The following is a 27477-nucleotide window of genomic DNA, read 5'->3' on the forward strand; positions in this document are numbered from 1 at the left end:
TAGCAGAACATGGCCACAACTGGCACCTGTTTGCAGACAGCGAGAGATGGCTAAGCACAGACAATGCACTACCTTCTCCAGTATTCTCGGAAGCAAGGGAGAGAAGCTTCCCTGCTGTCCTCGCACAGTAGATAAACACAGCACTGTAGTCTCCAGGGCTCTTATTCTGGCACTTTTCAATTAGCATTAAATTCACTTTATGAAATGAAGTAGTTTCATCTTATGCCCCTCGCTCTAAACAATCAAAAGGAAAAAGCAGGCACCTACCAGGACTTTATCATAGATTTTATCTTTAACTGTAATTGCTATATTCTCCAAGTCCTCATCAGTAATATCTTCAACAGGACGGTAAGATGAGTATTTAGATGACCTCCTCCTTTTGCGCACTCCACAGTCACCCTACAAAACAAACTATCTTATCACCTTTTGTCTTATTATGGGTAAAGTGCTTTTACCTTTAGATCAAATATGCTCTGACTATAAGAATAGAACATATAGCTAGGGTTTGTGGTCACCTCCAACTCCCTATCCTTCCTACCAACCCAACCATTATTGCTCTCACCAGCTCTAGTGCCTCCTCATTCCCCTACCCTTTCAAACACCCTCAAAAATTCATATCCTCCCACATCTTTCTCTTCCTCCCAGGAAATCTGCCATCCTTCATACATCTGGTATCTTTCTCCAACAAACTCTTCCCCTTTTCTCCCCCCAATGACAATCAACCATACTATCTATCCGCTTCCTCCTCCACAGAAAAAGATCACTACCATCCACCTTTTTATCTCTTTCCCCTCCATCTTCAGCACCCACTGAAACCTCCACAACTACGCTCACAGCAGCCTCCCTTTCTCCCCTTCCTGACTCCTCCTCAAGAAAGGTGGTGCCACGTCCAGCACTCTCCGCCTTATCCAGTTCACCCCTTCATTTTCTTTGAGTGATGCGCCCGATCAGACTCTACACTCCCTCTCCATGTAACTTATCTGCCAGCCACCAACTCCTCCCCAACCATCCTTCTCTTCACTTTTATACACCAAGTTCTCCTTCTGCTTCTCTTTCCACCCCCGTCCTCCAGAGGTTTCAACTTTCACACTGATGTCCCATCTGACCCCTTAGCCTTTGCTCTCATCTCCTTGTTTGTCCTTCAACATCGGATCAGCTCTCCAAAATGGCCGCTCGCTCAACTTCGTCTTAGCTCAGCACTATTCCATCTCTGATTTTCCAGTAACTGAGTTCCCTCTACAACCAGCACCTCTATTTTAACTTTGTCCACCTTTTCACACTATGACCTCCCACTCCATCAGTGGATATGACTACACCTGCTTCTCTAAGCCCTCTCCTGATTTTCCCCTCCCTCTCTTGTTTAATAAAATTGACTCTACTTTCTCCTCCAACACTGATTCTTTTGCAACTCTCCCCAACCGAAGTCCACCCCAACAAATCTCAATCCTGGCTTACCCCCAAAACTCTATTTCTGCATGCCTGATCTACTGAATGCCTCGAGAACCTCATGGCCACATGGCCATCCACCTGATAATTCATTTTCTCCTCATTCCCTTCTGCCACGTCCCTCACCTATAAGTGTTAATTTTCCATCTCTGTCGTTGCCATTAATATTTATGTTGTGATAGCACACAAAAGGAACCAAGCAGGATTACAGTCCTACTGTGGTTCAGCATGGCACACAGACGTAACAAAAGATAATCGTTACCACAGAAAGTTTACCATTTAATAGCAGACATGACCCATGAATATGACTGACAACAGGAGGGATGGAGTAGGAGGACAAATGTAACAAAAATGTAAATCACATGGCTCCAAAAATATTTTGTTCCTTATTTGTAAATTCTGAATTCTTTCTAAAGTCCTCCTCCATCCTCCCCTCTCTCCACACAGGTTCTTACCAATTCTTAAATTGAAGTTCAACAAGCTCAGCCTTGATTTCTGCTCCCTTCTAACATTCTCCCTACTCCTCTGCTGTCACCAAGAGTGAAGCTGTTCACCTCTCCTCCCATTCCCTCCCACCTCCTTATCACCCCACTCCATAGCCTGCCTCCAGCCTAGCACACTGTGGGCACTACTGGATTTCAAATACTAAATAATACAAATATTAATCTGATACATAATCATAATTCGATACACACTCAAATGGGACAGGTTACATACTGAAATAGCTTGGGTGACTAGGGAAGGGGGAGGCTCCAGGATCCTTTTTATTCCTGCTTCTAATTCCAGCACCAAGGTTCTAAATGCTAGTTGGCTTTCTGCTGCATTTGTCCCCACTCTGTATGCTGGCCAGCTCAAAGTAGCATGAGTGACATCTCCAAAAGACAAAGGTTAGTAAACAAACTAAACTGGCAAATACCCCACTGAGTCTCTTCTTTATTAGGAGATTTTGTTGTCTGTAATTATGAAAGTGTTCTGCAAATTTAGCCGCAGACACAGTGAAGTTTTCCAAGGCAAATTTCTCTGGTGGACGAGCATTTCTGGTTGGGTTTGTACGACGCTCTATCTGGCCTTCAGAAAATGTTCTCCTTGGGGTTTTCTTCTGTTTCTAGAGGAGGAAAAAAAAACACGTTTCTATTAGAATTGTCTCATCTGTTGTGTGTTTGGGATGGGAAACTACCAGAGATTATATGGGCATGGGACTACCAGACCTATGCCTCGAGATGGGGAACTTGCTACAATACTCTAATTGTTACTTTAAAAAGAAATGAAAAAGTGAACATATACCTACAAGATGATCATATACGTAACAAGTGGGGAATGTTGCCATAAGGATAAGGGCATTCTAACACTCTATCCCCAGGGTTCTTTCCAGAATAAAAATACCGAATATATATTACTGGAATCCAGAGATTTATTTAAAGTAGGTTTAATACATCACAATAAGTATTTGAAGTACAGCCAGCAAGAAGCCAGCCTTTCACATATTTTATAATTTGGGTCACAAATGACTTAATTATCAGGGCAACATTATACAAGGACTTCCCAACATCAGGAACACGGATGTGCAACCCTCCTGGTGTATGTGTGGACTTGGAATACTTGATTAGTTAACATTAGCCCACAGTAACCACAGAGAATTAGAGATTTCTATGCTGGTAGCCAAAAAAGAGATGCTCTAGAGACAGAACACAGAAACATCCTGCTATTATGCAGGCCTGAGCTTTCCCATCACAGTTCTAATGGAAACATGGACTTTTAACAGAAAGGAAAATTAGCAAAAAACAGACAGGATCTGAAAACAAACAGTAGTTTCTTCACTCTCTTTAGCTTTCCAGCTACAAGATCCTATTTGCCGTTCAACCATCATTCTCAAATACATTTGTCTAGTGTCTCATGAGCCTCTCTAAGTTAATGGGGCAGTGCCTAATTTTAGGTCTGTTTTTTTTTTAATATACATTGCATAATGTGAGCTGTTTCTTTACCTGTATATCTTGGCAGCCTGCCCTGCCTTTTTACATAATATATAACTAATATCAAGTCAATACAAATAAAATTACCAAAAAAAAAAAGGATAAAAATATTAATCAGAAGACACATTTCATTCGTTCAGCAACAATATATATTATATTTAACCAAATACTGAAACTTACAGAAGGAGTTGAGGTGGTCGTTTTCACTGGAAACAGTTCAGGTATAGAATTCAGTTCTGCTAACAACTGGGCAAGCTGAAATTAATAAAAAATACCCTATTGAAGTCTCACTGCAAACTTGCAAATATTTAACCTACTCAGTTCTTACCATGCTCTGTTTTCACACACATTCTGAGATATTTCAAATACATTAAATCCCAGTGTAAGTAACCACTCTTTAAAACACTTCATTTAAACCTCTACCCCTAAACGTTCAAAGCTCTACAGCTTGTTTTAGCACCATGACTCCCATTGATTTATACTGAAGTCGTGCAGCTAAAATCACATCCAACATCGTCAAATGTGGCTCTAAAGAAGTGTGTTATACCGAGGTTACAGGATCCATGACCAATAATGACTGAAATTTGCAGTTAACATTGGAAAGCTAATCCCTTGACAACAAAAGTGGACGTAACTGCATCAAGGGGATTATAAGAGGTTTCTTGCGGGCCCATCTTGGCACATACTTTTCTAATACAAAATTGCAGGCACACTAAATTATTCTGACAGTGCGGGCTTAGGCTATGTACACACTACAGCTTATTTCGGTATAAGTTATGTCACCCAGAGGTGTAAATAAACCAGATCCCTCAGCGATGTAAATTACACTGACCTAAGTGCCAATGTCAACAGTGCTACGTCGGCAGGAGCTCCTCCCACTGATATTATTACACCAGCAAGCAGCAGTAGCTAAGTCAACAGGAGATCTGTTTCCCGTTGGCGCAGAGTGGCTGCAAGCTCTGTCATGTAGCCATGGACTCAGTGACTTTTGTTGGCTGGCCAGAATCTTCTCCTAGTCATTCTTTATCAGAACCCAGTGAAAAAAGTCAGAAGCTTCCCTTATCCAGTAACCCAGCCAGGGCTCTCTATTAGTGAGGCCACACTGCCTCATTCCACACAGCAGATTGGAGCCAGCCAATAGTAATCAGGCTTTTTGTGTGTACGAGTATAAACACACCCCTTTGCAAAACAATGTACTGTTGGTCAGTATCCCCCCCACACGGCAAGTGTGATGTCACCAGCACAGTCCACCCTAAGCAAAGCCACAGTAATACTCTGTTGTACTTGTACTATACAAGAGACCCTGGACCTGGGCCTGTCTTCTCTACATCATCTTGGCTGGCCATTTTGAAATACTATTGACTTACTCTGAAGGGACTCACACTCTGGGCTTCAACAGCTGCTGGCTTTACGGAGCTTCATAAGAGGGGAAGACCTTAAACGGGGAAAATGGTGGCGATTCTTGACTACCAAACATCTGAGACAACCATGGCAGAACCACATGTGGCATGAAGAGGCCACAAAGAGTGCATGACATTTCTCAGTAATGACCTAATATGTTTTTAATTCTTATCTAACAGCTGTCGCATTTAACACCCTCATTAGTGATCTGGATGAGAATAAAGATGTTAATGAAATTCACACAGATACTGAACTGGGAGTAGCTGTAAATACCAGTAAGGACAGCACAATTATACAGAGGAATCTAGATAGATTAGAAACAAGAGAAAGGCCTGTCTACATTTACCAGGGGGTTGATGCGCAGCAATCGATGCATCAGTGGTCAATTTAGCAGGTCTAGTGAAGACCCGCTAAATTGATCGGCGATCACTCTCCTGTTAACTCCTGTACTCCACCAGAATGAGAATCGCAAAGGGAGTCGATGGGAGAGCGTTTCTAGTCGACATCGCGTAGCGTAGGCCCCGTGGTAAGTAGATTTAAGTACGTCGACTTCAACTATGTTATTCACATAGCTGAAGTTGCATAAATTTGATCGATCTCCCCCCATAGTGTAGACAAGGCTTAACAAACTATAAAATGAGCTTTTACTTGGAAAGATAGCCAGTAGCCCTGGGGGAAAATAATCAAATATTCATGTTCAATGGGAAGCAGAAACATGAGAAGTAGTAAAGCTGAAAGGGCAACAGGGAACCCAAATGAGGTATAGGTTTGTATCACAATATCGCAGCAGGAAAGGCCAATGGGACTTTGGGCTGCATACCCAAAGGCATCATGACAAAGAGCAGGAAGGTAATAGTACCCCTCACACACAATACATTAGTGTAAGAGGAAAGTTAACTCTAAACTACACTTCTTCTTCGAGTGATTGCTCATATCCATTCCAGTTAGGTGTACGCGCCGCGCGTGCACATTCGTCGGAAAACTTTTACCCTAGCAACTCAGTGGGCCGGCAGGTCGCCCCCTAGAGTGGCGCCACCATGGCGCTCCATATATACTCCTGCCGGCCCACCCGCTCCTCAGTTCCTTCTTACCGCCCGTGTCGGTCGTTGGAACAGTGGAGCGCGGCTTAGCTGACCTCCACTTCCCTAGCTACTCGTTTTCTCGTATATAATTATGCAGTTATAACACTTTTATATATATATATTTGTATAGTTATACGTGTCTCCTTTGCTAACATGGTTAGTTTAGTTAGCGGGGTTCAGGAAGTAGCCCCTTCCATGAGCCCAGTGCCGGAGCCAGGTATGGCTCACCGGGTTTTAAGAGGGGCCCGGCTTGCCAGAAGCCGCGGCCGAAGAGAGATCTACATGACTCCTGTTTGAAGTGCCTCAGGGAATCACACTTGACAGATAAGTGCCCCATTTGCAAGGCTTTTAAGCCGAGAACACAAAGGTGCGGGACTTTCACTTACCCCTCCACCTTGGGCGCGGAGCGATGTTCAAGCGGCGGGCAGAAGCGCCTCCTCGGCACCGGACCCCGCTGGTACCGCCAAGGCCTTTCGGCACCGACCGATCGCCGGCACCGATGTCGACTCGGCACCGCTCCCTTCTTCCGAGGTCGAGAGAGTCTACGATTCCTGCTGGTGCCTGGCGGCTCCCCGGCACGCGCCGCGGTTGAGCCCCCTGCTCCCGCTACTTCCGTGCCACCTGCATCGCAGCCAGAGAGCTCGCCTAAATTGCGTATCCGGCACCGTCACCTGCAGAGGCACCGATGACTTCGGCTCCGTCGATTCCAGTCCCCCAGGACCATGGAATCCGGTGCCTGGCAGCTCCCCGGCTCGCGCCATGGTAGAGCTTACTGCTCCTGCTGCTTCTGTGCCAGCTGCACCACAGCTAGACAGCTCGTCTAAGATGGCTCGCCCGGCACCGACGACGTCGGCACCGTCGATCCCGGTCCCACGAGGGCCGTAGAATCCGGTGCCTGACGGCTCCCCGGCGCGCGCCGTGGTTGAGCTACTGCTCCTGCTGCTTCCGTGCCAGCGGCACCGCAGCCAGAGAGCTCGTCTAAGTCGGATCGCCCGGCGCCGACACCTGCTACGGCACCGATGACGTCGTCACCGTCGATCCCGGTCCCACAAGGGCCGTAGAATCCGGTGCCTGACGGCTCCCCGGCACGCGCCGTGGTTGAGCGTATTGCTCCTGCTGCTTCCGTGCCAGCGGCACCGCAGCCAGAGAGCTCGTCTAAGTCGGATCGCCCGGCGCCGACACCTGTTACGGCACCGATGACGTCGTCACCGTCGATCCCGGTCCCACAAGGGCTGTAGAATCCGGTGCCTGACGGCTCCCCGGCACGCGCCGTGGTTGAGCGTATTGCTCCTGCTGCTTCCGTGCCAGCGGCACCGCAGCCAGAGGGCTCGTCTATGTCGGATCGCCCGGCACCGACACCTGCTGCGGCACCGATGACGTCGGCACCGTCGATCCCCGGTCCCGCAAGGGCCGTAGGATCCGGTGCCTGGCGGCTCCCCGGCACGCGCCGTGGTCGAGCTAAGGCTCCGGCTGCTTCCGTGCCAACGGCACCGCAGCCAGAGGGCTAGTCTAAATCGGAGCGCCCGGCACCGATACCTGCTGCGGCACCGATGACGTCGGCACCGTCGATCCCCGGTCCCGCAAGGGCCGTAGGATCCGGTGCCTGGCGGCTCCCCGGCACGCGCCGTGGTCGAGCTAAGGCTCCGGCTGCTTCCGTGCCAACGGCACCGCAGCCAGAGGGCTAGTCTAAATCGGAGCGCCCGGCACCGATACCTGCTGCGGCACCGATGACGTCGGCACCGTCGATCCCGGTCCCGTAAGGGCCGTAGAATCCGGTGCCTGACGGCTCCCCGGCACGCCCCGTGGTTGAGCTCCTGCTCCGGCTGCTTCCATGCCAACCGAAGCCTCTGAGGCACCGACAACATCGGCACCGTCGATTCCAGTCCCACAAGGGCTATCGAATCCGGTGCCCGACGGCTCCCCGGCACGCGCCGTGGTTGAGCGTATTACTCCCGCTGCTTCAGTGCTGACGGCACCGCAGCCAGACAGCTTATCTAACTCGGTTCGCCCGGCACCGACACCTACCGAAGCTCTGACGACCTCGGTACCGTGGATCCCGGCCCCACGAGGGCCGTCGAATCCGGTGCCTGACAGCTCCCCAGTACGCACTGTGGTTGAGCCTGCTGTTCCCTGCACGCCGGAGATGTTACCAACGGCGAGGGCTCTCAGTGCCATGACAGAGTCAGTGCTGCCTGACCCGGGCACCGCCGGTACGGGTAATACAGTCTCTTCAAGGGACTGTCCCCTGTCAGTATAGCAAAGCGGCACCGTTCATGATCACGGTCCCGCAGACACTCCAAGTCCTGTCGGCACGCCGGACACCACTGGCAGTCCCGGTGCTGTTTTCCTCGGTACTGGTCACACTCGCTGCACCGGTCGGTATCCCGTTCGCCGACCCGCTATCGGCACCGTTCCGACATCTGGCACCGGGGCAGGTACTTTGACTCCTGTAGCTCTTCTCCGATCCTCGAGATCTCGGTCGACCTCCCGACACCGTTCTGGTTGCGGGTCTGGATCTCGTTCCAGGTACCGATACGCCTCCCGATGCCGGTCCCCGGTGCCGAGTTGGGCAAGGTCCGAGTGAGTCAGAGACTCGGCCCGTGCCTTCTTTTAGTACCTCCATGGCCGTCCGGACGCGCATCCGTGTCATCCCATATGCGCAGATTTTATGCTCAGGACCACGATCCTGATATGATGGCCAGCGGGCGCCAGCCCCGGCGCAGAAAGAGCCTTGGCGAATGCAAGGTGTACTCTGCAGGGGCCCTGCAGCTCTGGGTAGCAAAGCAGCAAGCCTTGCTTAGCTGTGATAATTATAGCACCTGGGTGAAGGAGTTTCTCCCTCAAACCTCCCACCTGGAGTTCGCTGCCGTCTTGGGGGACGGGGGAAAGAATTTACCCCTTGTTGGTAAAGGCATCTTCGCGGCAGAGACAGCCCCAGACTGCGAAGCCTGCTGGACAATAGGGTCCTAATGCGTCTTAGCATGTATACGCCAGCGACCAAACGTAGGCCTTTATGGCCCCAGCCGCCATACTCTGTGCCTAGCCAGAGACAGAACTCTGGAAAACGGCAAGGCCAAGGTGGTCGCAGACAAACGTCAGGCCCCCTAAAAAGCCAAAGTCAAGGTCCCTCGCAATTACCACTGGGACCAAAGACGGACCTTCCAAGGTTCGCCGGAGGGCGGCGTACCAGTCGCAGGACGGGATACCGATCCCGCTTTCTCCTGGCATGGCCCCAGTTACTTTTAGATCGCTGGGCCCTGCGCACGATGGAGCATAGGTATCACCTTTAAATTGCTCCAGCCCTGTCCCCCTTCAGCGGACGAAAGGGGCTAGGGGTTTTACTCCCGTTATGCCCTAGTCCCCCACTCGAACACAGGTCTCAGACCTCCCTGGTCCTGCACGGACTCAACCGGTTTGGGATAAGGTTGAAGTTCTGCAGGGTATCCCTGGGAACCATTATTCCATCCTTGCCTCCTGGGGGCTACTATGCCACCCTGGATAGGAAGGACGCGTACTTTCGCAATGCCATCTTCCCTCCGCACGGAGATGCCTCCGCTTTATAGCCAGCAGTGAATATTCCCGGTTTACGGCCATAGTCGCCGCCTACCGTCGCTGATGTCGGATATGCGTTTTCCGTATTTGGACGATTCGCTTATCCGAGGAGACTCTGAGACACAAACCACTCAGCCCGTGGGCATCGTCACGGTCTTATTCACAGGTCAAGGCCTGATGATTACTATAGAGCAATCCACTCTGGTTCCCACGCAGAGGTTGGGCTTCCTAGGGGCTATCTTGGTCTCCTACCTAGCCGGAGCCTGCTTATCACAACTGCGGTTTTAGGCGATGGCAACAATCATCTGAGGTCTGAAGGCTTTCCCAACGACCTCAGCTCGTTCTTGTCTCAGTCTCCTGGGTCCATGGTTGCCCGCAAGTTTGTAACCAAACACGCCAAGCTCCGCCTCCGTCCTCTCCAAGTCCGGCCCACCTCGGCGTACCGCTTGGACAGGGAGCCAATGGTCATGGTAGTCACCGTTCCCTCGAACGCCTTAGGCTCCCTAGAGTGGTGACTAACTCCCTCCTTGGTGTGGACAGGGATGCGGTTTTATCCGCCCCAGCCCTCACTGCCCCTGACGGCGGACGCATCATCTCTCTGCTCGAGTGCTCATGGTCACCTCCGAGCTTAAGGCCTTCGGTCTTCTAGGGAGCTGGCATTCCTCATTAATGCCCCAAAAATGAGAGTAGTCCGCCTGGCATGCCAGGGGTTCCAGCGGCAGCTGCGAGGCCGTTGTATCTCGGTGTTTACAGCCAACACAATGGCCAGGTGCTTCATAAGCATTCAGGGGGGACATAGTCCTCCCCCCTTTTTTTTGTCAGGAGGCCATCCATTTCCGGGTCTTTTGCATGGCCCACTTGATGGAGCTGGCGACGTCCTTTCTCCCAGGCGTTCGGAACGTCTTAACTCTTTGACTCAGCAGGTCTTTCATGTCTTACGAGTCATCACTCTGCCCCATGTGAGGCGTCCCGCTTTCCGGAAGTGGAGATGGTTCCTCACACAGACCTATTCGCTCACCGCGAGAGCAGGAAATGCCAGGTGTTCTGCTCCTTCCAAGGTCTCTCCTCGGAATCGATCTTGGACGCATTCCTGATGCCGTGGAACGGCCAACTGCATTATGCCTTCCCACTGTTCCCACTGGTTCGTTAGGTCCTGCTTAAACTCCGCAGGGGCAGAGTGCGCATCATCATGATCACTCCAGAGTGGTCCAGGCAGCACTGGCATACCACGTTGCTCGGCCTGTCAGCCCAGACCCCATCACTCAGGGCAATGACAGGCTTCGTCACTCGGACCTGCAGCCCCTTCGCCTCACGGTGGCTCCTGCGTACCTGAGTCGGGGTGACAGGCAGCCTTCCACCTGGTCAACGTACCGGGCCAGGTGGAAGCGTTTCCTTTACAGCTGCAGTACGCTCGATCTTGCTCCTGCTGAGGTCTCGATCCCTCTATTTGGCCTGCCTCTGGCCTTCAGCGGCAGGATCTGGCGGTATCATCGCTGAGGATACTCTCAACAGCCATCCCTACCTTCCAGCAGGCTAAAATGGACGTTCAGTGTCCCACGCTCTATGGGTTCGAGGTCCCTCAAGGGCTTGGAGCGCTTGCACCCTCGGGTGCGCCGCCCAGCCCCGCCCTGGGACCTCAACCTAGTCTTGGCCAGACGAGTCTCTGAGATCAGAGCTCTTACGAAGGTTCCGCAAAGACAAGGTGCAGTTATGACCGCACCCGGCTTTCCTCCCTAAGGTGTTTTGGCCTTTCATGTTACCCACAGCTCAACGCAATGGGCATAACCATTGCACTCCTTGAACATCTGTGGAGTGCTCGCATTATATTGTGCTGACAGAATCATTTCCTAAGGTGCCCCAGCTCTGCCCCGGTAGCGGGCCAAAGAGAGGGCTTGCTTGTTTTCCTCTCAGAGGATCTCATCTGGGGTGATGGCGGACATCCCCACTTGTTATGATTTGGCTCATATTTCCCCAAGCCACATCACCGTGCATTCTACCAGGGCTCAGGCTTCATCTGCCGCCTTGCTGGCTCGTGTTTCTACCCACGAGATCTGTCGCGAAGCTCCATTGGTCCTCGGTCCATACCTTTGCTTCGCAGTATGCCCTGGTTCAGCAGTCAAGAGAGGCTGTAGCCTCTGGCTCAGCAGTTTTATTCTGCCACTTTTCACTCCGACCCCACCGCCTTTGTAAGGCTTGGGATTCACCTAACTGGAATGGATATGAGCAATCACTCGAAGAAGAAAAGACGGTTACTCACCTTTGTAACTGTTGTTCTTCGAGATGTGTTGCTCATATCCATTCCGCACCCGCCCTCCTTCCCCACTGTCGGAGTAGCCGGCAAGAAGGAACTGAGGAGCGGGTGGGCCGGCAGGAGTATATATGGAGCGCCATGGTGGCGCCACTCTAGGGGGCGACCTGCCGGCCCACTGAGTTGCTAGGGTAAAAGTTTTCCGACGAATGTGCACGCGCGGCGCGTACACCTAACTGGAATGGATATGAGCAACACATCTCGAAGAACAACAGTTACAAAGGTGAGTAACCGTCTTTTCTCAAACAAGTGAACATACACTTAGAGATGCAAAAGTCTTGATTGCTTTATCTTATTTTTCCATTTAGTAAACTGCAATAGGTTTCTCAGCCAATGTAAATTAGCAACTCTGTTGTATAATGACACAATAGATCATTTAAAGTTAATGGATGGCAATGCTTTTTGATAGGATCTAGTTATAAGGTGTGTCTTCACTACAGAGTTAACCTGGACTCTTACTCAGTTGTTGCCCCGTAATCCTGCTCCCATCCATATATAAAAGCCTCTACCCTGAGTTTTATGGTACTTTCAACCCAAGCTAGCTGGCAAGGCTCAGGGTATATAGGCTAGAACTCAGCTGAGGATTTCACTCAGGCAGGTAACTCACACACTTTGTAGTAAGAACACAAAGTAAACCACTCCAATGCCTTCCCACATTCTCCCAGTGAGCCCAGGCCAGACAAGTACTCCCACAATTCACTGGGAGTGGCTCAGTTTACTGTAGCACAAAGAACCGTGGGATATCCTCCCAAAAGGCCTAGTGACACACATATAAAAGAGTGCAGCACCACTATGGACACAGTAACTTAAGTGTGGCTTTGCAGTGTGGCTGTTCACAACCAGGCAGAGCTAACCTGAGTGCTTAGACTTGGATGCCAATCACCCAGTAAACTCTTTAGTGAAGACATGCCATTAGTGAGTACTGGCTTTTGTCTGCTTCGTCTTACCATGGCTTTATTTTCTTTGATGTTTATGGCTCTTTTAAGCAGGGCACTAGAGCTTTCTTCATGAGTCTCTTTGACATCCTCCTCAGACTCAGAGGCAGAGCCCTCCAGTTTCTTCCATCGCTTGCTGCTTTTCTCTCTTGTGAGAGTTTTAGGGGGGTTATTGTCTTGCAAGTGTAGCTTGGAAAAAGTTGGTTCAGGCACCTTCTTCTTGGCAGACTTTCTTGTGGGGAACTGAAATGCCACACGAAGACCAAAGCTTCTTCTCTTGGGGGAAGCCTTCTCTTCTTCCTCCTCCTCCTCACTACCCAGTAAAGAGAAATTATTGTTCTCTCCATCACTCAAATCTGACTTCACTGGCTGAAAGCAGAGATAATTAATGTTATACTGACAGCTGTCACATGGGAACAGGCCACTTTTTATCCTCATTATTAGCACAGACTATTACTATAAGAATCGGAAAAACTGGAAACTTCATCTAGTGTTTAGCTAAACCAACAATAAAAAAAAAAAAATGTTCACAGTGGGTGCAGTTCTGCCCTTTGCAGAGACCAGTGCAATGCCCATTAATTATATAAGGATGTGGGACTTAAGTAACGCATAGATTTTGTGCTGGACCCCTGCACAAGAGTGAATTTCATCCACTGTGAACAGTAACCAATCCTCTTTCCCTTAAGCAGATGGTACTTCATTACATGCACTAGTAGATATTTTCCGTCTCTGGCTTTTATGATATTAAATATTAAGGAAAATTTGTCTTTTATTAATGTAATACAACATTTATCTTCAGCACAAACATTTGACATTATTAAATAACAAAATAAATTTCAACCAGCTGTATGAAAACAAGAGGATTACACAAAGAAAGAAGAAAGGGGAGGGAGGAGTCTGTATTGCATGTCTGAACACAATGAAAATGCTAGCTTTACCATCATTCCATTCGCATTGTTTACATCCAGGTCACTTGGAGCAAAGCCTTCAAACACTTCACTTTCTGAATCAGTGTCTTCAGTGAAAATTCTCCTCAGTTCCTCAGTCAGGTACTTGGATTGAAATCGAACATCCTGTTGAGCAAGCATACAAAAATCACAACAGGAGGACGCAGTTTGCCATACAAAGAGCATTCATGTAACTTTTCCAATCCAAATCAGAAAATGCTTAATGTTAAGGGGTTACTGAGCAGATGGTGTGTTCCTGTGAAAATGTTAAATGCAAAACCTGTCACAAGAAAAAGACACACTGGATTTCAGCCCTATCAGTTATTTCAAATGAACATAGATACTCTCCAGTTCGGCTATTTTTTTAAAAGGTGACTTTTTTTAAATTGAGTTTGTGTCTTTTTTGCTTCATTATGGTGCATAAAGCAGACCTGAGAAGGATTTGCTTTATTAAAAAAAATTAATATTTTTTTTTAAACGTCAGAAATATCAACTTTAGTCTTCTCTGGGTTCATTGGTATTGCAGTCTCAGAAGATGTATATTGTTACCTTTCACACTTTGGTGGAAGAGGGAGCTTAATCAGCAAAGGTTCCCTCTCTCCAAAAAATCAGTTCATCACTGAAGTAAAGTAAGTGAAAACAAAATTGAAAAGTTTTAAACAAACTAACTAAAAATCCCTTTTGCTCAACTTCCATTCTCTTTCTTTGCTCTTGCAGTATCATTTTAACAACTCTCCAGTCATCACAGGGTTTTCCAAGCTAGACAGAAAGCAAATTTCTAATGTTAAAAACTAATGGAAAGAAAAATATTTTCCACAAAAGAAAGTAAGTAAATAAATAAATAAAAAACAAATGCCTTTTGGGTCTTGCTTGCATATCATCTACTTAAAAAGGGCTGAAGCCCATTTTTCCCCTTTGCATACCATCTTTACAATGGGTTTACTATACATATAACAAAAAAGCAATAATATACATTCCATGATGAGGAAGGGAGATTTTAAATGAAACAATATAGAAAAGCTTCAGAGCATCTGTCAACGTGTTGTTATTGCTATCTTGAAAAACAGGACTAGCTCAGGGCAGGGGATGTACACACAATCGCACAGCACCTGCCGTTTGAAACTCAGCATCCTTCACTTGAGACAGTTTACTTCTCCAGTTTTCCTTGGATGTGTAACTCCCACACAAGATACAGAAATGACCTCTCATACAACTGCACTTGGCTAAATATCTTTATTCTCTCCTTCAATTCCCTCCCATCCCCGATGTTAATTATACACTTCTTTATGTTGAGAAAATATCTGGTGAAAAATAGATAAAATAGATGAGTGGAAAAACTTGCAGGGGACTAGAGGAAAAATCATTGCATATACTGTTTCTTTACACTTAAAACATCTCCTACAAATTATTATGGGTAATTGGAGTGAGTTTTCTCAGAGCAAAATTACTTTGTTCTTTTGTTGATAGCTGCAGTGCAGCTGCTTGAGAAAGGAGCAAACACAAAAGGGAAGTAACTTTAAGAGAAACTGTATTTCTCTTTGAGAAGAACTGAAGTTTGTGTTCACTCTGTACTTGCATAAAACTTTGCAGCGCTGGCTAGAAAGACTGTCAGTCAGTTTGTTAGCTCTGTTACAGTGACTGAAAAATTGGGAACGAGGACCAGTGATGTGCAAGAACAGTAAAGTGTGGCATTTCCTATACAGAAGTGTCCTTAACCATAATTTTACTACACAGGAAGCAAACAAGCAAGGAGGAACAAGTGCAACTAGGCTATGTCTACACTACACGGGCTACAGCAGCAGACCTGCAGCAATGCAGTTACACTGCTGTAGTGCTGTAACATAGGTGCTTTCTGCATTGGCAGAAGGGATTTTTCGTCTATGAAGTTAAAACACCTCTTCAAGAGGTGGTAGCTAGATTAATAGACAAATTCTTCCATGGACCTAGTTGCACCTATACTGGGGGTTAGGTTGCCTAACTACAGTGCTCAGGGAGCGAAATATTTCACAGCCCTGAGCAACGTAGCTAGGGCTTAAGCTAATGTTTAAGTGACACAAATGAGATTACAGGAGAGACATTCAGGAAACTCTGCAAGAGAAGAGACATGCAAAACTCTATACTGATAACAGCATTTGTTATCTAACTCCCTGTGAACTACTAAGGCACAAATATGACCCTATTTATACTGATCACCCCAACTTCTTTGCCCTTTCCTGCCCAATTCCACCCTGCAGAGCTTTTCTTCCCTTCCCACCCTTTTGCTCTTTATAGGATAATTCTTCCCTAGGGAAATCTCCAACTTACCTCTCATCCATAACATCCCAATACTGTTGCTTCTTCCCCTTCAATATAATTAAAATCTGCTTTTTCATAATTAACATCACTACTGAAATCTTTGTCCAAGCAAGAGTCATCTTTGTGATTACTCTGTCTCTTTTGCTCACATCTTCCCCCTGCAGTCTATCCAAAACACCACGAAAGCCAACTTTTTCCTTGCAGCGTGCTATGCCATCCCTTTCTTGAATCTCTTCGCTAGCTTTGCCCCGTATCATTAAAAACCAGATGTAAGTTCATGGCGGTCAAGCCCAGTAAACTTCGCTTTCGGTTTCTCCTCTTTGCTCCCTGCTCTTCCCAGTGTCCTTCTCCTCACACTTTCCCCCTCCAACTCAAAAAGAGTGACTGTGATGTTGCTCTCTATGTGATTTTATGAAAATATGCTAATGAGTTTGAATATACAAAGCTTATATCTACTGAGTGTGATCATCCTATTTGTATAAATGTACCACTCTTGTATCTGAAACTAGAAATATGAAATACAACTCTGAGGGCCTATTGTAATTGTGCAAAGTGTGGGCCATTAATGGTGGTTTGGAATCTTGATGGCTCCCATCAACCAGGACAATTGACTGCAGATGGCTCTGTTTTACCTGTAAGTTTTCCTGTACACGTGTGTGCTGGCAAGTGAGCAATGAAGTCTTACTGTGACATGTGATCATGTCACCTGAACTGGAATCCATCTTTAACCTGGTGCTTTTCCATTGAGAAGGAGGGGGTGGGAACCCAGAGAGGGACAAAGGATTCCCGCCTTATGCAAAAGACATATAAATGGGTGGAACAGAACAAATGAGGCAGCCATCATGAGGAATCCCCTAGCTACCACCTGAGCTGGAATAAGGGCTGTACCAGGGGAAAGGACTGTGCCCAGACTAGGAAGGCATCCGGTCTATGAAAGAAACTTATTAAAACATCTCTCAGGCTAAGATTTTATCTGTACTCAGTTTTATTACTGTATTAGACTTAGATTTGCATATTTTATTTTATTTTACTTGGTAATTCACTCTCTGTCACTACTTGGAAACACTTAAATCCTACTTTCTGTATTTAATAAAATCACTGTTTACTTATTAATTAACCCAGAGTATATGTAAGCTTTATACAGGGTAAAACGGATTTATTTGGGGTTTAGACCCCACTGGGAGTTGGGCATCTGAGTGCTAAAGACAGGAATACTTCTGTTAGCTGCTTTCCGGTTAAGTCTGCAGCTTTGGGGCACGTGGTTTAGACCCTGGGTCTGTGTTGGAGTAAACTGGTGTATCTGGCTGAGGAAGACAGGGTGCTGGAGTCCTGAGCTGTCAGGGCAGGAAAGCAGGAGCAGAAGTAGTCTTGGCACATCAGGTGGCAGTTCCCAAGGGGATTTCTGTGATCCAACCCGTCATAGTGAGGTTCCAATGGAATCCCACTTCAGTACTGCAGACATGCAAGTGATTCATAACAACACATTTTACTGAGCTGTAACGCATTCTCTAGCATAGGCTATCACTGAATGGCCATTATTCTTGCCTACATGCTATGTGGGCAAGTTAAGAATACCAAACTCACTCTAGGCTCTCCCCCTAATACAGAAAGGAGAATGGATTTCATTCATATAAGACCCTTTTTAAAAGATCATTACAAATTAAAAGGAATTAAAGGCGAGTGGTTTTTTGGTTCTAATAAAAGGATTATAGATTTCCACTTCTGCCAAGAGTTAAGGTAAGCGCTGCCCTGAAACAAATTCAAAGAAGTTTTACGGTTCCAAACCAATACACTAGGGTTTATGATAAAATGTTCCTACCTTTTTTGCTGACTCCAATGAATCAAAACTATCAGAACTGTCTTCTGATGACAAGGTTTGCGTGGGAGCATCATCTCCAAAACCAAGAAAATCCTCGTCATCGCTGGGGGAATTAAAAATGTCAGCCACTTCCTTGGGTATCTGTTTTCAATTAAAAATGAGATGGAATATAAAGTCACTCATTGCAATAATAATCTACTAAAAGCTCTAATGGGAATAGCAGCCTCTTGTTCATTTGTCAGTCTCTTATTCACATACAAATATATATTATATAGAATATGTGAAGCAGAACTGTATCTCAATAAGCCAAATGCCACAGGATGCTGTGTATAATGTATAAATACGGGCCCCAGTCCTACCAACACTTCTGCATGTGCTTAACTTCACTCAGTGGGACAGCTCATGGGAGTAAAGATAAGCACAATACATAAAAGTGTTTGCAGGATTGAGGCTACTGATTTTAATCACAGAAATATGTCGTATTGATCTTTAGATCAAGGTTTAAGTAATATCTTCAAACTCACTACCACCTGCAATCCAATGACAGCAAACTGTTCAAAAATGAGTACTGTCACTGATTTCAGGCATTTCAGAAAAGTCTGTCTGTGCAAAGAGACTTCAATTGTAGGGTTTTATCCTTTTTGTAACGATATTTAGAGTTATAATAAACAATAGTTTGCAATGTTTTTAAAAATAAAATTAATAATATGCATTTGATACTAATCACCACACAAGGCTTATTTTGGGCCATTCAATAAGACAAACCAAACGCATGCTGCCAAGAGCTTTGTCAGCTAGGAGCCCATGAGTTAAGCAGTTGGGAAGCTCTGGACAAAGACATCTTCCACGTCTTCTTAAAATGATCAGGTCTGTGTTTAAACATACTTTCACACAAGGAGCGAATTCCAGGGGCACAGCCCAAAGGCTAAGGAAGTTCTGCCACCAGCACCCAGAGCTTCCCTTTTGTGACATCACAGTCTAACATTCTAGATAAGCCTAAATAACGGTGGCAGGTCAGAGATGGTAAAGGAGGTCTTAAGGCAGCTCTCAAGCCGATACCATTTAGAGCTTTTGCATATTGCCTGACTGAATGAATATGCCCAACTGTACAAAGTGGAACAGAAGGTGCTCTGCATTGTGCTTACCCTAGAGTCCTTCAGAATACAAATTTATACACTGATTCAAACTTAGCATTACTTGAACAACAGAATGCTTTAGGAAAGATATGCTTAGCTAAACAGTGTCTACTCAAGTGCCCAAACTGCTCACCAGTGACCAGGGAGTTCATCCTCAGAGCAATATGTACACTTCAGGCAACCTTCTCTTACTCATTGTATGGATCTCTCTTGCATATTCTGAACTCGTTCCCCACATGCAAGTTCCAGTGAAACTGATGAAAGCACAAGAATGCAGGAGAGAGATCCAGAACTGTTTGATGATAAGGATGTGATCTTCAAACAGAGTTCACAAAGTTTTATGTTACAGAGAGAATGCTCCCTAAGTGAGCTCAGATAGACACATGGCATTCTGCATATCTCCATTAGCAGACAAAAATAAGAAGTTTCTAAATAACCCAAGATGACACAGATTTTCTCAATCTTTCATCTTTGCCAAGAGCAAAGTTTTTCCAAATGGTAATTGCCATTTTCCAAACATTGGAGGTGGGGGGTGGGAAGAATCAATCACGTTACTGGACAACTTCTACTTGGCAAGTGTGTAATAATAATAATAAAGTGTGTAAGAACATCTATGTGCTAATTTTAATCTCATACTTTTTTTTTTGCCAGAAAATCTCCACAGACGTAACCAGATTCAGTCCTGACTTACACTGGTTTAAGATCAGAATCAGTCACTAAACAACTGGCCCAAGCTAGCAGACAGAAAGCAGCTCAATCACTCAGCTAATTCACTAACGCACTTCAGCTGGAGCTGCACTACCCATACCAGAGTTCTGGAATTCTCCCCAGTCCCCAAATATGGGCAGCCAGAATCCCACTCCTTCGTTGTGGAGAAATGTCATTCTTCACTCAACAGAGAAGGGTTAAAAATGGAGCATTATACATTTTAATGACTTAATGGAAAAACATACAAGGAGCTGTGAGCCTTGTTGCTATGAATAAATTGCTTCCAGGAACAACTGCATTAGTTCTTGTGCTATTGTACAGCTGAGCTAGCCACTGCTGCGATTACTGTATGCCTAACTAATTTCTTCGTCGTCTATTACTTCTGCATCTGCACCAGAGGAGCCATTATGGGGGTGTAATTACTGATTATGAACAAAGGAAAAAAAAACATACCTTCCCAGTAGAGGACCTTTTTTTGATCTCTCTGATACTGAGGGGCTCTGATTAAAGTAACTTGCTGCAGAACTTCAAAAGAGACTTTCAGTTTGTGACCCCCTCCCTTTGATTTTCAAGAGTCTCATTAAAATGTTCAGGAGTCTCCATTCCAGCTAAATGGTTTAATTTAATAGAAGCAAAGAAGGCATGATTTATATAAGGTGGACATAGTCAATGAGTCTGCATAGGACACCCTGCTAGTGCATCATAAAAGTTCTATTCCTGGCACCAAGAGCTGTCATTTTCCTGTCCATCTCCTTTAAGAGATTCTGTTCAGTTCATCAGCAATTTACTATTATGCAGTCTACACACAATGCATAACTGTTTTTTTAAAACTCTGGGCTCCAACTGTATCAAAAACCCAAAGTGAAAGCAAAAAGAAAATATCACTGTTTCTAAAGGGAGAGCAGATGATTTGGGGCTGGAGAAGGGAAGGGATGGAAACAGTGGATTGGTGAACTTGATGAAACTGAAGATTATTTTAAACTTTGTTAGTTTTTAAGGAAAAATTTAAAATCCATCAACTGCTGGTTATCCCCCTTTTATGAAAATACTCTGTGAAACACAGCTGTCTCAATCTCAATGCCCCTGCTCAGAGTTGAAAAGCACGAGCAAAGCAAGACTAGAGTCAAACAGCTCTTAAAGCATGAGGGTTTTGGAGAAATGGACAGATCTATAGGGTGTGTGCTGGTTTCAGGCTGCAAAAGCATGTGTTTTTTTTTAAAAGCTGTAAATATAAGTTATAAGAAAAATAAATACATTCAAGGTGGGGGAGAGACTTTTTAAGCACTATACACAGGCCATGTTCAGCAATTTTATAAACGTCACAACATTCTGGATCGGGTGCATCAAGCACTACATACACAGCTCTGGTGCTGCAGGCACAAAATGCACAGACTAAAACATCTTTGTACATTTCTCATCATTTAGCTTGTTTATTTCCAATAGTCCTAGAATTCACACAGCAGGCCAAATTTATTCCTGATGTAACACAGTACTGATAGCAACAGAGCTACACCAAAATGAATCTGTGCCAATGTCTTTTGTATGGTGTGTCATTCTCTATTAGTTGTGAAAAATTTTGACAGCCATGCACTTCATTCTCTTGTTAAGGATCAATCAAAATGCATTCAAGCAGCTAAATAGTTGTTACAATGTTAGATCCTATTCTTTTAATTCTGGCAAACAAAACAAAGACAGCAAAAACATGTTTGCCCTAAACACATTTAAAAAAATTGAGTGAGAACTGCCTACTCAATGTACTTGCAGGACAGAAGCACCTCACAGAGTTTCTAATTTTTCACACTGGAATACTGTATTTAAAAAAAAAAAAAAGGAAATAACACTCCAAATATGCTCAAGGAGAATTTATACTGAATATTCCAACATAAAACACGTCAGTTAAAGTGAAATTAAATTTGCAGGGATATAGCAGAGATCTGAGCAAATATCTTTCAAGAGCATTAGAGTGACACAAAAAATAAAATGTTGAACACCCAGGAAAATCTTATAACAAATCAGAACTTTTTAAATGATGGAATTTCACAGGTAATATAGCACATTTTGGCTTGGAACATGAACAGTAGCCTAAATCTAATCCAAATCTGAACTTCACTTCCTCAGCCCATCTCCATTAATAGTACATTTTAAGATGCATATTTATATTGCATGAGCACCTAAAATGTCCCAAGTGCTTTCCAAATTAAGGTAAAAGATAGTCCCTGCCGCAAAGAGCATACAATCAAAACATTTCCACAATAACCACACTTACTGAGCTGTAAATATACCTGGCCTTTCATTTGACACCTGAAAAGCATCCCAAGACACAGGCACCTAATGCTTTGTTAGGTCTCAGTTTCCTCATCCCTAAATTTGAGATAATGAAGTATCTTATCTACCTTTTTTTAAGAATGTTGAGATCTTTGTACAAGAGTCACTTTAAGTGCACTCATATTAGATACCAGATAGAGACAGTGAAATTGATGGTGTTGCATTGGTGTAATTCAGGGAATCTGACTTATTTGATTATGCAAATTGACAATTCTGCTCCCATTGTAACCAAAGGCGAAGAACGATACACACAAAAACTAGCTTAAAACAGATGTTACTATTTCAACACAATAAGAAAATACAAAGTTTAAGTGACATCTTGGTATTCAATATGTGATTGATGGAGAATGTGTATAATATTTTCTCCTTCTACAAGTCAAAAACAAGATTTTTCCTTACTGCTAGCAGTACAAATTCCATCCAAATTGTTAGAGAGAAAAATAACCAGGTGGTGTGATTTCTGTTTTAGATGACAGAAGCAGCAGTAGAGATTCTGGAATCAGAATTTAGCAGCCAGCTTTGTTGATGCAAAGGGCAGAACAGAATACAGTTCACTGTTCTGCAGCTCTGTGGTTTTGCCAAGCTAGGAGGAATAGGGACTATTTAAAGGGACACCCACAATATATGTTTGTTGCTCTCTGAGCTCCAGTGGATACAAATCTGAAAGATAATAAACATTTCCACTGCACTATCAAGTATTGCCATTATATGCACAAGTTACCCTACAACACTGTTCAACCAATCATTATCACCTCCCTTACTATTGTCATTCTCACTGTTAGCATCCTTTTCAATAACAAACAGAAGTAATATATAAGACGACGATGGTGTAACTGAATGAAAGTTCACTTTCTCTATTTTTGCAGTTTGTTTATATTGTGAATAGTGTTGCTGTGGTCATTTTAGCCTTAGGACATGAGAGAGACAAGGTAGGTGAGGTAATATCTTTTACTGGACCAATTGCTTTTGCACCTTTCACCAAGTATTCGAGCTACACAGAGCTCTTCTTCATGACCTTATTCCACCAACAGAAGTTGGTACGATAAAAAAATATTACCTCACCTACCTTATCTCTCTTACAGTGTGAATAGTCAATTTCCCTGTTTACAGTACAGGCACTAGGTCTCCCCTGTTATTTGCATAGGTCTTTCACGCAACAGGAATTAAAAACAAAAAAAACAGAAAAATATGCTTATAAAGCCATAAAACTAGATGGGAGACTAGAGAGCTGAAACAACTTTTAACTCATTTCTTTAAAAATAATGTCCCTTTTAACCAAACAGATACAACTAGAAAGACACATGGGACTGAAGACTGCTAATATTAGGTCTTGTCTACACACATGGTTCAACTAAATCATTAATTAAACCTCAGCAAACTTGTGTGTGAACCCTCCTATTTCAGTTTAAGAATTAAGCTAAAATGAAATTAGCCAAAATTGCTTCTTAATCAACTTTAGTTAACTCAAAATAAGCTTGGTTTAGAGCAAAATGTGTATCCACACATCCTTTTGCACCAATTTAACTAAATCAGGTTAAAAATCACACTTTAAATTGGTGCAGCTGTGCATGTAGACAAGTCCTCATTTGCAACAACCCTATGCACGTCAACAGGCCTAACTGCATGAGCAAAGCCATCAGCATTTGACCCATTCCAAGAGGAAGCTGCACCAAAAACAGATTTTCACAGTGTAACTTCTGAGCACAGACCTACTTCAAGGCTTACAATAGTTGTTTGTATTACAGTAACACAACGGCCCCAGTCAGGATCATAGCCCCATTGGGCTAGGTACTGAACAAAACTACAGGAAGAGAATTCCTTGCCATGTACTATTTACATTCCAAGGCTTGCTCCTACAATCAGATCCATAAAGATGAATATGATTGTAGAATCAGGACCTAATTTAAGACATACTATAATAACAAGGGCTGATAAAAAAAATGGAAGGAAGATGAGGAAAGAGAAGGAGAGTGACAATGATAGGAATCACATGATTACACACATTCACATTAGCTATGTAAACAAGCAGATAAGTTAGTTTAAAAAAAAAAGATACAGATATCAGAAGGAAGATATCAGAAGTTCTTGACCATTTAACAAACTGGTATCTGTTCACAGTTTCTCTTCAGAAGCATAGTATAAGTTGGTTGTAGTTGTAGGGGCTTTATGAAAGCATTTGGGGATGGAGTATTCCAGGCACAAGAAGTGTCATGGAAGAATGCATGAAAGTGCTTTGGGAGAAGTGGAGAAAAAGGTGATGAAAAAAGCAGGTATACCTGAGAGATCACACAACATTAAGACTTTTGGAATACTTAAATACCACCCTAGAGGAAGATAGGTTACCGCCACCGTAGTATATTGTGAATTTTTGGATTTTTCATGAAAAGCTATGATCTTTATTGCCAACCTATTATTGAAGACGACTCTTCCACTAATTTTTAGCAAATTTGGCTCTCTATATATCTAGACTGGAGTATGGGTTTCTAAGTGGTTTTTAATTAGTAAGTAAATTGAGTTATTTTATTTTAAAATAAGGAGTATCTGACTTCTCATGAAGTTTTATGACAAACAATTTATTTACAACATTGTGTGGTATGACTCTTTCTTTAACCCCAGACCTACAAAAAGCATTTTCCATCATCACGAAGCCATAACTTTCCCCATTGTTTATCATTACAACCAACCAGCCTTTATCATCAGGAACTAAAGCCCTAATCCTGCAATTCAGAATGTGGGCAGACTGCTGCACCTACATGGAGCCCTCCAGAAGTTAATGGGGCTCAGCATGGGCACAGCAGTCTACCCACACATTGTAAGTCACAGGAATAAGATTGAACAATTGCCTTTTTATAGATAGTGTGAACCTGCAATCCATAAAGATGCTTTCCTAAAAGACTGCTAACATCATGAATACGAGAACAGTATAGATAGTGTGACCATACATCAACTTGTTTCCCATTTCTCCTATCAGCTCTTCTTCACAATACCTAATTTTTCACTGATACACACTCAGAAGCTGGTCATTTCTGATTTAATTTTGCCTAAAACAAAAGCAGCATCCTCTCATCTGAGGGCTCTAATCTACTTCTGAATCCCAGCTTTCCAGACAGCAGACTTGCACAGTACCATTGAACCACTAAGTTGACTACTAAGTAAACTAACACAGTATAGAAAAAAATAGACCCCAATTATGCTAGCTGGCACTGTGGAATCATGGACTTCAATGGAGCTTCAGGCGGCCAACTGAGTCCACCTGCCTGGAGTCACTGAATTCTGTAAGTCAATGTCAATTTTACAAACTCCAAATAAATGAATCTCTGTGATACCTGAAATGTATATTTGGTCCTGAGGATTAAATTTCTATAAAAACTGACACGTTTTTATAAACCTCCAATTTCAAGAAAGCTTTGGATGCCTCCAAAGACATCTGTAAAACTGGGGTTCACTTGTATAGCCGTATCTGTAGAGTGTGTATGTTTAAATTAGGCCTTTGGGTTACCAAACAATATAAACAAACAAAGCAGGTCTTGTGACTCAGAATAGTTGGCTAGCGATTTGCTAAAATGGGGTCACATAACTATCTCACCAAACTAGTTTGTGTTTATAACCTTTGACCCTCACTGTGTTTTTTAAGGAGCTCACATAGTCGATAGACTAAATCAGGGGTAGGCAACCTATGGCACGCGTGTCAAAGGCAGCACACAAGCTGATTTTCAGTAGCACTCACACTGCCCAGGTCCTGGCCACCGGTGGGGCGGGGGGGGAGAGGCGGGGTGTCTGCATTTTAATTTAATTTTAAATGAGGCTTCTTAAAACATTTTAAAAACCTTATTTACTTTACATACAACAATAGTTTAGTTATATATTATAGACTTACAGAATGAGACCTTTTAAAAATGTTAACATTACTGGCACGCAAAACCTTAAATTAGAGTGAATAAATGAAGACTCGGCACGCCACTTCTGAAAAGTTGCCGATCCCTGGACTAAATAATGATTCAGCGTGACAAGGAAGCCTGAAATACATCTGAACTCCTGAAGGCACTGGCTCCATGTGGCTCAGCAGGAAACAAATCCACTGATAGAGCTCCAGAGAAATAAAGGAAGAAGTAGTAGTGCAGGACGGCAGTCCCTCTTGCCCTGTCAAAAAAAAAAAAACACCAACAACCCCAAAGTGCCACAATAAACAAGAGGAAGATTAGAAAAGATTGTCATTTTCTCCCCCTCCACTTCCTCTTAAAAAAACAAACTAATGTTATATTTATTTATATCTATTGTCCCTTGAGTAAGAACATGACTGGGGGCAATAATGCCATCTCCTTGTAGTATCAGGCATTAATACTTTGCACTTCCATAAACTGCCTTCAGTCAAAGGATCTCAAAGAACTTTACAAGCACCAATAGCCTTGCAACACTCCTTAACATTGTTATCCTCACTTTCAGATGGGAGAGACGCTGGGGATCAGTTAAAGTTGATGGGGCTGAGCCAGGAACAGATGTCAGGTTCCTAATGTATTTGTATGGAAGACCATGTACTAATTTAACATCTTTCTGCTTCTGAAAGGTTAATAAGTGCTCTAGTTTGTGTTCAACTGCCCACAATGTAAAGCTGCTTTTCCTTAAGCTTAATAGATTCATTAATCTTCCCTCAGTGAAATTATGATTCCAAGAATGTACCAGTGTAAGTCACCATGTATTAAGCCTGATCCAGTGAACACTTTCACAAGTAACTTTATGTGCCTAAGTGGCCCTTTAACTACTCTTTACATGTGAAGTTTAAGAAGACTACTCACACATGTAAAATTAAACCCCAAAGGCCCCAATCTTGCAAACATTTACAGAGATACTTGATGTTACTCACATGTGTATTTATCGGACTGGGGTCTAAACTAACATTTTAAATAAAAATAAGAAGAGGACAGAAGCAAAAAAACTATCACTACTGAAATGTGTGCAAGTCAAACTGCCCCAAGACTTTTTTTTTTTAAAAGACGGCCCTTTTAAAAAACAATAAAAATAAACTCACTAATAGGTTAGGCCAAATATTTTAAGTATGGTTAAAAATACAAAATCTAATATTAAGATACGTTTTTAAAACAATTTTTATTAATTTCCTTGAGTACTCGAGAACAAAGACAGCATACAAAAACTAACCACAAATAACGGTAACATTACTTTATTTTTCCTAATGGTATTTTGCACTCAGCTTTGACAAATACCACAACAAATTAATTCTATTTTTAGTGTTTAGTTTTATAATATAAGATCACAGTATCACAAGTGAGAGAAGTTTTTAATTTTTTAAAACGCAGTAGTGTCCACTTAAATATAGCTTCACAACCTGGGTTTTGAATTTTAACACTCTGTCCCTGTTTATCATGCAACAGGAAGAAACGGGGGCCTCCTGTTGCCAGCCCCCTGCCAGTTAGATTGCTGATGTTTCCAAATGCACGTAATCACGTCCCCAAGTTTTATTCCAAATCTAAGATGTAAGAAATAGATTCACACTAAACTAGTGAAAAATATCTAAAAAGGGAAGCCAAACCTGGCACG

At 43.9% G+C, this 27477-nt stretch overlaps 1 protein-coding gene across 2 annotated transcripts in view; it reads right to left on the minus strand.

The window, feature by feature from the left end:
- Nucleotides 1–27477, minus strand: part of CDCA7L (cell division cycle associated 7 like) — a 32264-nt gene that overhangs the window by 3705 nt on the left and 1082 nt on the right. For both annotated transcript variants that reach the window (XM_030550747.1, XM_030550748.1), the window contains exons 2-7: nucleotides 17756–17896; nucleotides 13633–13767; nucleotides 12707–13063; nucleotides 3597–3671; nucleotides 2363–2551; nucleotides 268–399 (exon numbers count right to left, since the gene is read on the minus strand). In XM_030550747.1, the coding sequence (XP_030406607.1) occupies nucleotides 268–399; nucleotides 2363–2551; nucleotides 3597–3671; nucleotides 12707–13063; nucleotides 13633–13767; nucleotides 17756–17896 (1029 nt within the window). The remainder of the gene's footprint in view (nucleotides 1–267; nucleotides 400–2362; nucleotides 2552–3596; nucleotides 3672–12706; nucleotides 13064–13632; nucleotides 13768–17755; nucleotides 17897–27477) is intronic.

Source organism: Gopherus evgoodei, chromosome 2 (assembly GCF_007399415.2).
Source record: "Gopherus evgoodei ecotype Sinaloan lineage chromosome 2, rGopEvg1_v1.p, whole genome shotgun sequence".
NCBI classification, from domain to species: domain Eukaryota; kingdom Metazoa; phylum Chordata; order Testudines; family Testudinidae; genus Gopherus; species Gopherus evgoodei.